At 41.7% G+C, this 13,959-nt stretch overlaps 1 protein-coding gene across 2 annotated transcripts in view; it reads right to left on the reverse strand.

Moving 5' to 3' along the window:
* Positions 1-272: 272 nt before the first annotated feature.
* ITGA9 (integrin subunit alpha 9) overlaps positions 273-13,959 on the reverse strand; it is a 173,404-nt gene continuing 159,717 nt past the window's right edge. For both annotated transcript variants that reach the window (XM_088654274.1, XM_088654275.1), the window contains one exon: positions 273-723. In XM_088654274.1, coding sequence (XP_088510400.1) covers positions 625-723 — 99 coding nt within the window. In that variant the 3' untranslated portion in view covers positions 273-624. The remainder of the gene's footprint in view (positions 724-13,959) is intronic.

Raw genomic sequence — 13,959 nt, forward strand, 5'->3', positions numbered from 1 at the left:
GAAGTTCAAATGTACAGTATGGATGATATATGCATGTCCAAGACTTCAGCTGGATATCAGTGCTTTAAGCTGCGGTCCTATACCCGCTTACCTGGAGGGAAGTCCCATTGAATTCAATGGGACTTACTTTTAAGTAGACGTGTACAAGACTGCACTGTTAGTGAAATATATATATATATATATATATATATATATATATATATATATATATATATATATAGCTATTCAATAGAAAACATAAAACATTGATACAAATATATAAAAAGTCAAAATCAGTATAAAAAGCTTATATTTATAAAAAATACTTTTTTTAGGCAACAGTCTTCCCCTGAGGGTATATACCACATGTGCTGGATTCATAAATATTGTTCTGCACTGCAGCTCAGCTATCAAAGTTCATCTCTTCCAGGAAGCACAAATTGCTCCAGTCACCTGACATGCCTGCAGTGGTTGCCTCAGGATACATTCCCTAGTTTAAGATGATTGTGAACAACAGCGTCAACGGGGCCTCCGAAAAATTTGGAGAAGATTCCTTCTTCCACATATGGAAGATACAAGAGCAGGATCAATAGGGTAGCGAGTGTGTATCACATGAACGGGCTTTCAAGGTTCCCCTCCGGAGGTTTACTGGCTTTTCTGCACCCAGTCCCAGCTGTCTTCATTCTCTTGCCTGCTCTTCTCAGCCTCAATGATCTCTTTGTATTTTCTGCGGAAGAAGCCCATCTGCAAGTGAAAAAGAAATCTCTGTGAAGAGTGCATTTCTGATATACACGCATGGCAATTTGCAAAGTCCTTAAGGTGATTTTTTTGGACTGGCGTTCCAGTAACTTAAATGGGACTTGAGGGAGGATTGGCAGGTACAATACAATGCATAGATGTGCAGGGGAGCAGATATCTGGGTTGGTGTTTGGTCTGAGGGATCCACAGTATCTATTTCCCCCTTCCCCCTCTGTCCCTCTGACCCGGAAAGCTGTCTGTGGACAAACGCCATCTCCCCCGGCCTGAAAGGCGAGATGAGCGCAGCACCTTATAGGTGCCCTTTCACCGGACCTAACTGTCCAGGGGCCCTTTATCTTTACCTTTCATTTAATTATTCTTGGTTGGCCTACCATTTCCAGATGACAACTGCTGCTCATTGCCTTTTTAATTTCACATGCATGTGCAAATAAGATATACACGGTCATTGTGTTTGCATATGTTTGGTGGCATTCAGGAAAATAAAAATAGATGGTTGTGGTCGCTAGCGTGAAAAGTGTCTGAGGGGGCTGGCAACAACTGTAGTATCAGGACAATAGCTGGTACAGCAACAAGAAGAACAGTTGTTGTTTTTCCCCTGTGAGCAGGTTGCATATTAAGACCTGAAAGCTGAATTCAGGCGCTCTGTACTTACAGCTAATCCTCAGAGTTCTTAGGCCAGCAAGTAATTGGTTAGCAAGAGGCTTACCTGCTACACCACAATGCACCATTCCACCAAATTGCTGCTAAACACAACTCCCTCAGCCACTACGATTCAGCCATGAATCGTACTGGATCAGCTACCATCTCCCAACCTAATCTATGTTACAGAGTTGCTGTGGGGATAAATTGGGTGATGTAAGTTGCTCACCTCTCTTGGTGAGACAGCATTGCTGGACAGAAGAGGCTTCACTGGGGTCCCGGTGGTGGAATTCAAACGGCAGTGCCCTTCCCGATAGGCGGAGGGGGCATAAGCCCCCACCGCCTATCAGGAGCCGGATCTTATCCTGCACTCTGCATTGGCGAATGGGGATGCAGGCTGCGACTTGGGCTGTGCCAGGGGGCAGAGCCAATGGAGCTAACTGTGGGCTTCCCTCGGATCTGCCCCCTGCCCATTTAAGCAGCCAGCACCTGGGGCTCAGCCTGTTCGTTCCTGCGCTGGGTTTTTCCCCATCCCACCCACCCTCGGTTTATGCTGATAGGGAAAGACACTGCTGTGGTTCTTTACAGGGCCGGGTAGGAATTTGCCCACCAGGATAATTGGCTCTTATCCGGTGGTTTTGCCTACCTCATAGCAATTCACAGCAGTCCCTGCATGGGTCACCCTATTCGATGTAAGTCTTAGGAACCCCTGCCTGGATTGACTATGTGTCACTTCCAGCAGGCGGGCCAGAAGTATCTAGATTGCTCCATGCCCAAGCCAAACCTCTTTCATCTGTATTCAATAAAGTTGTGGCCTGTTTTGACCCAAAGCCCAGTCTTATTGGTCTCTTATTTATATGGGTTGGGGTATGGGAAGTCCGATGCCTTGTCCTGCAAAACATATAAACCGCCTTGTGCCCACCTTTCCTCTGAAGAAACAAACAAATGCATAGAAACTAGAGTTTCTCCTGATTATTTCTTTCTTTCTTTCTTTCTTTCTTTCTTTCTTTCTTTCTTTCTTTCTTTCTTTCTTTCTTTCTTTCTTTCTCTCTCTCTCTCTCTCTCTCTCTCCCTCTCTCTCTCAAACACACGCACACACAATCAGCTCAGTCCAGAAATCAACCTGAGTTTAGCGGCACTCCTACCGTAATAGCAGAGGCTTCTCTTGTCAGCGGTTCAAACCAAATTTCCCCTGAAGTTGCATTTGGAGACGTTTAAAAAACCACTGAGAAATGTTGCTAATCTGACAGATTCTTCTTCCCCTTCAAGTTCTTCATGATGTTTCCACATTCTCACTGACTCCTCACATTTAGGATACATTTGGCTTTAGGATACATTTGGCAACAATACTTAAAAGTGAGTACATGGGGAAAACAGGGAGATGTTGCTACTCACATTGGGATTTTTTATATATATAAAAAAACCCCACTTCCCTTAGAGATTCTTGCAGATCTTTCACCTCAACAAGACCTTCCAAAATGACCCCAGTTTTCATTTTAAGAAAAAAATTCAAGAGCACTTCTTATTTTAGAAGACTGATGTTGAAACTACTTGCATCTTATGATTCCCTGTAGGTAACAAGTTTTATACTTCACATGTGAAAGTAATTTGGGGTGAACTGTCCAGGAGGGAAGCACACTTGTATGACCATAAGCTTGTGAGTGCAAACACCAGAAACTTCTCCAGCCCAATAGGAGCTACATAAGAACACAATTTTTTGTGCCTTCTCTTTCTAATGGGAAATCATATCTGCTGCCTTTAAGAGAATTTCAAACCCTTCTGTTCAATGAAGAAGTTGCGGAATTGCCATTTTTTGCTGGCCATTTAATATTAATCAGTAGTTTTACAAGTCCCCACCCCTGACTAAAACAATTTGATTTGCGTGAACATTTGAGTCTTCTCTTCCTGACTGGGATTTTTATGTCCTTCCCATAAACAAAAATGATTGCAATAAAGAGGTTTGGGTAACCGTTCAGGAGTAATTACTCAAACATAGCAGCATGCCATTGCGATCATTAAGTCAATATTTTGTTCATTGTAATTAAACATTTATGTTATTCCTACTGTTTTAAACCTGCTTTCACCCTCCTGCAGGGTGTGATGTTTTCGCCTGCCTCCATCAGTCAGATGTTATTACCCTCTTCCCCAACACGGAGCATATTTAAAATGCCTTTGTACAGTAGATTTGATCCAGCTACGGTTCTATTAAACATGACTTTTAAACCGAAAATCTTTTATCAAATCAAATACCCAGCAAAAGTCCAGAATTCCCTTGTCTGTGACCTGTTTCAGCTCTTTTTAATATGATGGTGGGCATTTAGGAAGAGGTTATCCATATGGTATTCCCGGCTCTAGTGTCTACTTTGAACTATGGAACTTGCTTTCACATGATGTAAGGCTACCAACTTAGAAAAGTGAGAGGCACAAGTGGGGGGGGGATGCTGTTGTGCTCAGCTCCTGTTTTTGGACTCATCCCATAAGCCTCTGGTTGACCACTGGGAGAACAGGATACTGGATTAAATGGAAAACTAGAATGTCAGAGAGGTTTCTGGTTTCCATTTCTCGTGTGTGTGTGTGTGTGTGTGTGTGTGTGTGTGTGTGTGTGTGTGTGTGTGGAATGTAGGGAATGTAGGGAATTCCTACCCACCCCCACAGGGAAATTAATCATGAAGTTCTCTACTGGTACTTTCTGTCTAAAGTGTCACGCTATACATCAAGGCTGCATAAACATCAGGTGTGCAAGATCTCATTTTTATAAACAGACTCCAGAGACCCAAGTACAAATGGCATATGGTTAAAGAATTCAGAGCCCAGGAATTGAATACCAGGACTGAAATGAGCTCAGTCTGTAGCTATTATGCCCCCACATGGCTTTCTTCATTTCAGCAGTATGGGGTTTTTGGGGGTGGGTGGGTGGAGTTGAGTTGTCTGCCATTTTGTTGTTACCGTTGCAAAGAAAGTGTGAGCCAGAAAACTTTGCTGATCTACTTCAAGGACAGCTCAATTGGTTGGAGTGTGGTGCTGGCAATACCAAGGTCACAGGTTCTATCCCCACATGGGACAGCTGCATATTCCTGCACTGGAGGGGGTTGGACTAGATGACCCTCAGGGTCCCTTCTAACACTACGATTCTAAGTCACTCAGAGATCTCTGCAAGTAGACTCTGATTAAGGCTGGCTCTACCATTAGGCAAAGTGAGGCTTACCCTTAGCTGCATACTTCCAAATATGGAACAGTGTGGACTCCATCTTGAAGTTTGCCTCAAGTTGCAAAATGTCTTGGGCAGGCCCTGATCCTGATCCACCTCCTGCCAATTCATGTTAGATAAGTCTGCTCAGGAGTAAGCACCACTGAGTACAATGGGACTTAGTCCCAGGTAGGGATGTCAGACAATTCTGATGAAAACAAAACTGGGAGTGTATATTGTCCATGTTCACTCATTGGCCTGATGTTTGGAACAGAAGTCAATCCAGTGAATACATTTGGTATTCACTGTTGTTGCTCTCAGTTCTTAAGTTATACATTACACCTGCCAACACACACACACACACACACACACAGAGAGAGAGAGAGAGAGAGAGAGAGAGAGAGAGAGAGAGAGAGAGAGGAGAGATTTGCATTGCATTTACTCTGTATTGAAGTGAATGGGGTGGAATAATGTAACAATATAATTTATATGAGTTACATAATTAATCACTTAAGCTAAGTAAGCTTGCCACAGGGATGAATAGCGCAGTTCTGGGCAGAAGAAAAATTGCAGGGGAACAGAAACAGCGCTGCAGACGATGGCTGCAAAGCAGAATGGAAAACAATGCCTTCTTACATCCCTACTCCCAGGTAAGTGTGTACAGGATTGCAAGACTGTGCATATTGGGAAAATCGTTATTACATAGTTACTTTTCAAAGTACTGAAACACTTCAACTATTGAATAACACAATTGCCACATTACTTGCGTTCCTAAAATATGCAAAGGCATTTGATTTATTGTTCTTTTAAACTGCTTGCAGAGCCCTAAAGGTGCCTATTCTTCACGCAAACCGCATACTTTGAACATTAAAATCTACACTTGTAGAAGTTATGATCAAAATTACAGAAATGCATTTTAATTTCCTCCAGGGCCAAACAAGCAAGAGCAGACTATTTCCTACTGTTCTTTTAATAAAAAATGTCTGCTTGCAAAACATCTGCTTCAGGAATTATCTTTGAAAGTTTGTTCCAACAATTTCAGGCACTTGTATTATTTCACAACTGTATCAAGAATATGTGCACAGGGCTTCCCACAAGCATTAAAATGAGTTGGAAAAGTTAATAAATATTAATGAAGCATGAAACCAAGAATCTACAGGTGATCCTGCTAGGAAACCAAAGATTTGCTGCAATCTCTGTTGCTATTGACTTTGCTGTAATCTCTGTTAAGTGCTCTGAAACCAGGCCAGAATAGAGGGAGATCAGCAGAGATAAGGCACTCTCATATATGCATTTAATTGAAACAAAATGGTAAATTCTTTACCATTTACAACTAACATGCATAATTAAGGGACAGCTCCAATATTTGTCCTATGATCCATTCACAACATGCAGATTCTGAAAGATAATGAAAAATTGCACAGCCCACCCAAGAAAAAGCAAGAATCTTGATAGCATAGAGGCTCTTTCAGGTCAAATAATTAACAAAGCATAGAATCATAGAATTGTAGAGTTGGAAGGGACCCCAAGGGTCATCTAGTCCAACCCCCTGCAATCCAACCTCTGCTTCAAAATCTCCAAGGAAGTAGAGTCCACAACCACCCAAAGGAGTCCAGTCCACTGCCAAACAGCTCTTACTGTCAGAAAGTTTTTTCGTTTGTTTAGTCGGAATTTCCTTTCTTTTAACTTGAACCCACTGCCCCGTGTCCTACCCTCCAGAGCAGGAGAAAACAAAATAATTAATGTATTGAGATCTGGGCTTGTGGATTCCTAACCTTCTGCCCCTTGTTCATAAAACATCTGAAAAGGGCTCAAATCAGTAAAAGATAAGACTATCAAGGCAGATTAATTAATGCCGGTCAAGAAAGGGTCTCTCTTCTCCGGTGGTAATTTGTATGGCAGAAACTATGTGTGGGATGTATCTTGTTTTAGGGGTGGGGCTAGCTTATTTTTTGTAGGTTTGGGGGAAGGAACATTCCTCAAGGGTTCTTGTGATCTTTGTGAACTTTTTAACATTTGGAGGGGAGGGGGCACTTAACTGACAAATACAGGTCAGAAGAGAGCTTGAAAAAGAAAGAACTTGAAAAACAAGCCCACAATAAGCCTACAATAAGATACAGCTTATAATAAGATACAGATTCTGAAGTGGAGGCTCCAATACTTTGGCCGCCTCATGAGAAGAGAAAACTCCCTGGAAAAGACCTTGATGTTGAGAAAGATGGAGGGCACAAGAAGAAGGGGACGACAGAGGACGAGATGGTTGGACAGTGTTCTCGAAGCTACCAACATGAGTCTGACCAAACTGCGGGAGGCAGTGGAAGACAGGAGTGCCTGGCGTGCTCTGGTCCATGGGGGTCACGAAGAGTCGGACCTGACTTAAAGGATTAAACAACAAAGATACAGCAGCGTTCTTCCTTGAGAATAGCCTAATGGGAATGCAGTGCCTTTCCCCAGAAGCTTTTCTGGTTAATTAAAAATTACTCGTCTCACGTGACCTGAGATGACTAAACATGGGGCAAGGGGCCAGCATTGATCCTATTAGCATTGAATATATTTTGCCTCTGTTGTTTTGGGTGAGCATAAAGACAAAACTAAGAGATCAATACGGAGAATATAAATAAGACAAGGTTTTTTGGGAGGCGGGCTCAAAAAGATAAAGGGAAAGCAATTGGGGGGAGAAAAAGCATCAGATCAACAGCAAGAACAAAGACTGGTTTTTTTTGTCTGTTTGTCCCCAACCCCCCAAAAAGTGTGTGTGTATCTCACCATGCATCTATTAAATATTTCTAGAGAGATTTCCATTTCACCAGTAATGAACACTGTACATTTGGGATGTTTACTTGCAAAAGTAAACGCATAGCTATTACAAAATGGGTTGCATTTTAGCTCACATTCCAGAACAAACATTCACTAGGGTTGCCAGACTCAATAGAGGACAAGACTTCTGTGCCTTTAATTGCCCTGCTCTCTTTTGAGTCTGGAAACCTTAAAGCGAAACCAGCAGACCCTTTACTTGGAAATTAAGTCTTGTCCTCTATTGAGTCTGGCAACCCTAACATTCACTGTTTCAAAGTACTGCCTTACAGGTATTCTAACTGCTTCCTGGCTTGCAAGCACATACCTCTCTAACTCAGTTACAGCTTGTTAGTGTTCACACATTATCTTCATTTATGAGTTTGCAGTTATTAGTTGTTATAATTTCTCCCTGTCTAAGCACTGGACAATTTGCAAATGCTAATTTCTGTTCCAGGTGAAAGTGATGGTCAGGCTTGTCATTGTAAAAAAGTGCACTACTTCTGAATATCCCCCATTTGATGCAATTAGCTTGATTGTACAAAAAAATCACTACTCCCATATTCACAACATGCAATCTGTGTTTGGCAACGGTTCAAAAACCTGTTGCTTTATTCTGGATAATTCTTTCCATCTGCAGATTATTGCTCTCTGAAAGGAAAATAATGAGTATTAGTTGCCTCTGAACCACCAATCAATGTCAAGAACTAAGCAGGGGGAAATCAAAATAAAATTTGCAAATAAAAAATTATTAATAAAAAAAGAAATCAACAGGATGGGCGGGGCAGGGGGGAAGAGATTTGGACCCACTTCCAGGAAAATGAGCATTATATACTGAAGGGCTTGTTTGAACCTGTTATGTTGGGATAGAATTTTCTGAAAATCACAATGTCATGTTTTTCTGCACTGATCTTTCTTTCCCAACTGCTACCTTTTATATTTCCTATTCATTTTTCTTTTATTCAAATATTAGACGTGTGCAAGAAAATGAAGTCAAAAGCATTCTTCAATGCTACAAAAATGTTGCAGTTGTTGAGCAGATTTTTGCTTATTACACAGTACTATAACAATACATTTTAACTAGTTTTCACCACTACAGCTATTTTTTTATTATTACTACTTTTTATTACTACTATTATTACTATTTTTTATTATTGGCCCTTCATCCAAGGACCACAGGGCAGTTTACAATATCAAAACACAAAAAATATATAACATAGTAAAAATAAACATAACCCCCACCACACAAAGTTTAAAAGGCCATCAATTGTTTAATTATCATCAATCACTTCCAAGCCTGCCTTTCTAAATTATTGTCATTTAATCTAGTTGGTGCTGGAGGAGACTCTTGAGAGTCCCATGGACTGCAAAAAAATCAAACCTATCCATTCTGAAGGAAATCAGCCCTGAGTGCTCACTGGAAGGACAGATTGTGAAGCTGAGGCTCCAATACTTTGGCCACCTCATGAGAAGAGAAGACTCCCTAGAAAAGACCCTGATGTTGGGAAAGATTGAGGGCACTAGGAGAAGGGGACGACAGAGGACGAGATGGTTGGACAGTGTTCTCGAAGCTACGAACATGAGTCTGACCAAACTGCGGGAGGCAGTGGAAGACAGGAGTGCCTGGCATGCTATGGTCCATGGGGTCACGAAGAGTCGGACACGACTAAATGACTAAACAACAATCTAGTTGGCGCCATAAGCTTTTTCGTCATTCACAAATCCTCTTTAAAATTCATACCTACAGTAGAACATGAGACATTCTTCCAAATCTAGACACGTTTTTCGTCTGAAATTGTCATTAACATATCTCATTTTCATTCCACCCAACCATTGTGCCCTGAGGATTCCAAATCAGTTATAATCCTATATACACTTCTCAGAGTACCTTTAACCTGATTATCAGATGCAATTGATATCTCAAACTTTGTAGGATCTCTTAGTGAACTGAATGTCCTTATGTATGTGTAGAATATACATATGTTTGCATATGACTGTGCAAACAATTAGGCCATGGGTAGGCAAACTAAGGCCCATGGGCTGGATCAGGCCCAATTTCCTTCTGGATCCAGCCCACAGGCGGCCTGGGAATCGCCGCGTGATTGCCAGCGCCCACGTTCTTTCCCTCTCCCTCACATGGTGATGGTGCCACCTCCCTCCCTCCTCCTGGCTTCTCCCTGCCCTGCCTAGAGGAGGAAGGGGGCTGGGCTTTGTTGTTGCCAGCAGCAACAGCGCTCAAACAGCCACCATTTAAAGCAGTCCCCTCTCTGGAGCCCTTTTGCTCATTGTCCCGCCGCCAGCCCCTGCTGCTCGCAAGACACAGGTAAGCAGCCACCGGGGCTTGTGGTGCTCTTGCATCATTCCCCCCCCAATATAATCCAGCCCCCCACCAGGTCTGAGGGACAGTGGACCGGCCCCCTGCCGAAAAAGTTTGCTGACCCCTGAATTAGGCAGTTGTTAAGTGGGCACTCCATCCCGAATACTATGCTATGCTTTGTGTTGTACAGAAACAAAACCAAGGTGCTAGGTGCCAGGGAAACTCTGTTACCTGACTGCAACATAGCATGATGGTCACTTTCCATGTTCCAGGGAAGCAGCAGAAGCCACCTGACAACTTCTGCTAACAAATTCCCATGGTTCCCAGTGAAAATTGAAAAGCAGAATTGAACACTGTTGCCACATAGTACTAGCAATGCAACTGAGTCCCAGCGGAGATGGCACTAATGCGAAGCTTGAATGCAAAAGTCAATTCCCAGATCCTTTAGCTAAGCAAAATCCACATCATTCGCTGCGGTATATCAGTTGGCATCCAGTATAGTTACACTGCCATCTACTGCATTCTTTAAATATAACTTTTTAGAGGTGGTAAAAATGTTTGAAGCGTAACTAAAAGCAAGTTGGGAATTAATTTGCAGGCATTTCAAAGGCGGAAAATAATGCAATAACTAAAAGGCAGATTCTAGTTTTTGAAATCTCTCTCTCCCTTCCTTACAAAAATAGACGTCTCAAACCCAAAATAGGCGGCTGGGACTAAACAGCAATTAATCACCACAACAAGAACAGGCAACGAAAGGCTTAAATATCCACTGAACTGCCAAAAGAAACAGCTCAGGAAAAGTTAAAGGGAAGGCACTGTGTAGGGGGAAATATCCTTTCCATTCACAGATTCAGAGGATGACCGAGAAGATTAAACTGGTGAAATACTTATATGCCAACAATGTGAATACTCCCACTTTCTTGGATTTATTTACTGAAATTTCAGTAGTTACAGGTACAGATACTTCTGAAGACCCTTCCATTTCCTATGTATGATTCTCATATTTCTACATGTTGGGATTGTAGGGTTGTATTCAATGCAGCTGAAGCAGAGTTCTGTTGGTGCAACAGGACTTCTGCTTCTTCTGCTCTGTCTATACCCACAAAAAATCTACTCAATTCTCTGGAGCTGATTTTTAGGGTGCAAGGGGTGCTGAGGGGGCAGGAGAGGAAGAGGAAGTTCCACTGCATGAAAGGAAGTCTGCTGCGCGAGTAGACCTGCAGCACTGGAAACAGTCCTTAGTTATGGTTGGAACCTTTGCATGTTGACCTGGCAATGTGCTATGTTTCCTATCTGTGTCCCTTTGTGCACATTCTCTATGCCGTGTGAATGTGCACAATCACTGCTGCATGTGCACATTCTCTATTCAGCCCATATTAACTACATCAACTGCACAAAAATAAAACATGCCCCCTTCTCCCGACACTCTTTATCTATGTCAAGAGAGTACGGGGAATGGGAAGGAGCAATCCTTTACACATATAGAATAAAAATGAACTTTTTTAAAAAAAAAATCTGTTTCACTTAATATTACACATTTGGAGAGTCATCTGCATCTTCATAAACCATGGTTTGTGAAACCATGGGTGAGTTATGGCTGCACACTCCAACCCTGGCCTGCTGCCACTGGCTTTGGTACAGAAATCTTGACTTGCCTTAAGCTCGAGTTCCCGATTACATCCAAACTGGGAAAGTGGCTTAATGTCAGTTAACAAAGAAGCTCGGACTGGATCATGTGACAGGAGGAAGGAAGGAGTGAGGGAGGAATGTACAGCCATGGTGCTCATCCACAGCATTATAAACCATGGTTTATAAGGCCACAGATGATCCTTCAAACACAACCATAGTTTGAAAGTGATGACTTTGAGATCATATTGCTTTCTTCATTAATTCCATTTAAAATGAATGAGTTTAAATAATTATTTTAGGCCTTAAGTATAAATCTGTATTAACAAAAATTTGTTAACACTGAAAGTTTTAGATTTTATTATTATTTTCTGGATATCAGGCATGACTCTCACAAACTGAAGCCCTTTCAAATTATTATTGAGATTAATGGGAGATACATAAGGACATGATTAACACAATTACTGAAATCAGTGGGAGTTAACTATTAGTTGACAAAATCCTGCCTTTATATTGAAGGTGATAAACACCAGGAAGTGTTTTGGCCAATTTTTACTCTTCAGAAATGAGAAGAGCAAAATATATTTGAAAAACAACGTAAGTACATTCATATTTTGCAAAACCCAGCTGGAACACAGTAGTAGCTAAAAGCTGTATCACTGTCAGGCAAATGATTTATTAAATATGCTACTCTTTTTTTTCTGCAAAAGGATGCAAAAAAATACTACAAAATTTCTGGCACTGCTTAAAAAACTCTATATTTAGGCTAAAGTTTAACTAGTATCACTGAGCTCAATAAAAGAGTAATGCAAATGGTTCATTCTGTCTGCCAAAAATACAGAATATTTGACAGAAAATTGTATCTTTTCCATAATCACTAGCATAAACAATTGTTCTCTGCTTGGTTCAACCAGGGGTAAATGCATATCAAGGAATTAATACCTCCCAGTTCTCAGAACGATGGACCTATGGAACAATTGTTTATTTTTAAAATGTATCTGCTGTTTTAAGTTTATATGTCTGAGAATTTTATAATCATATGCGCTTATTTGCAATTTTAAAGTTGGCATATATAGTGTGTCTTGGCGTGGGTTCTTAAGAATACTGGATATTTTGAAAGGTCTGCTGCACCACAAAAGGACTTCTTGCTTGCCAGTGGATTAAATATGTTTATCTGGTGCCAAGATAAAAGCTAGACTGTGTAACTGGTTTTTGATGTATGCAGTGTCCCCACTGGACAAACTTTAAAATCAGATAGACTGTTTACCCACATGATTGCAGACGATGTGTTGCCTTTGCAAGCATATACCCAGACCACCAACAAAGTGCAATTACTTGTGAAGGACAAATGCAAATAGTGAAGAATAAGGCTTGACCAAGTTCCTATTTCTATGAAGTGGCAACTGTGCACAATCCATCTCGTTTCTCTACAAAATCTGTCACAGTGTTTGTGCATACAGTAAAACTGTCAATGCTCATACTAGCTCATTTGTGAGTAACTTCCTATACCCTGGGCATGGTAGATGAAATTTGCACAGCCTTTTCCTATATGGACCATAAGCTCAGACCTTCATGGGTTGGCAAAAACTGAGGCTTAGCGCACAGGTTTCGCCTTTCCTTCAGCCGCAAGTCTCACACTGCCTCAGTCAAAAGGACTTCTGATTTCATTCTCTCTGGACTTGTTCATACATGCATGTTCATCCAATGAATGACAACAGATTTCTCACCCCCAAAATAATGCATTTCAATGGAGTCTGTTCACACGGTCAGCTGTGAGCTAGCCAAAGTTGAACAAGTGATGCAGCTGCCTGCACCCACTGGGCCTTTGCTCTTAACTCATGTAGCTGCTGCCTTGTACATGTGCACATCTCAGCAAAAGGATGGAAAGTCCATGCCTGCTTGGAACAGGCTTTGGACTAGAACATGGACTGGTCCGGATCCAGCCCAATCGTCTTCTAAATCCGGCCCACAGATGGTCCGGGAATCAGTGTGTTTTTACATGAGTAGTATGTGTCCTTTTTATTTAAAATGCATCTCTAGGTTATTTGTGGGGCATATGAATTCATTCATTATTATTTTTCAAAATATAGTCTGGCTCCCCACAAGGTCTGAGTGACAGTGGACCGGCCCCCTGCTGAAATTTTTTGCTGACCCCTGGACTAGAAGATACTGGAAGATGCCCTGTTCTGGAGAGCTCAGCAAAGTCACACTCCAATTACCAACCAGCCATTCACTGCATGACTTCATGGTGACTGCAAATTTCATAAGCCCATCCTCCCCATGGATACTCCTAATGGATATCAGGAGTATTGACTGTGAAGTCACATTTTCTTGAAGGAGGAAGTTGCAAGCATTAAGCATGTTTTTAAAGATTAATGTAATAAACTTCAGCTGTACAAGTTCATGCAGCTTGCCGAATCTAAACATGAAGGAAGCAGATGGGAGTTTCCATTCAATTGTCCCAACAAACTTCATCATCTAAGGTTCTGCTTCAAATCCCTTGACCTCAGGAGGCAAAGTTGGTGTCAACTAGGGGCAGGACCTTTTTTGTTGGCAAGGCCTTGCCAAGCAAGTTCTGCCAGGCCCCATTACTCTATTGCTTCAGGTGGTTGGTGAAGACCTGGCTTCTTAAAACAGGAGGAGGAGGCCAAGTGCTCTG

This window comes from Zootoca vivipara, chromosome 11 (genome assembly GCF_965207765.1).
Source record: "Zootoca vivipara chromosome 11, rZooViv2.hap1.1, whole genome shotgun sequence".
In the NCBI taxonomy this organism is placed as follows: domain Eukaryota; kingdom Metazoa; phylum Chordata; class Lepidosauria; order Squamata; family Lacertidae; genus Zootoca; species Zootoca vivipara.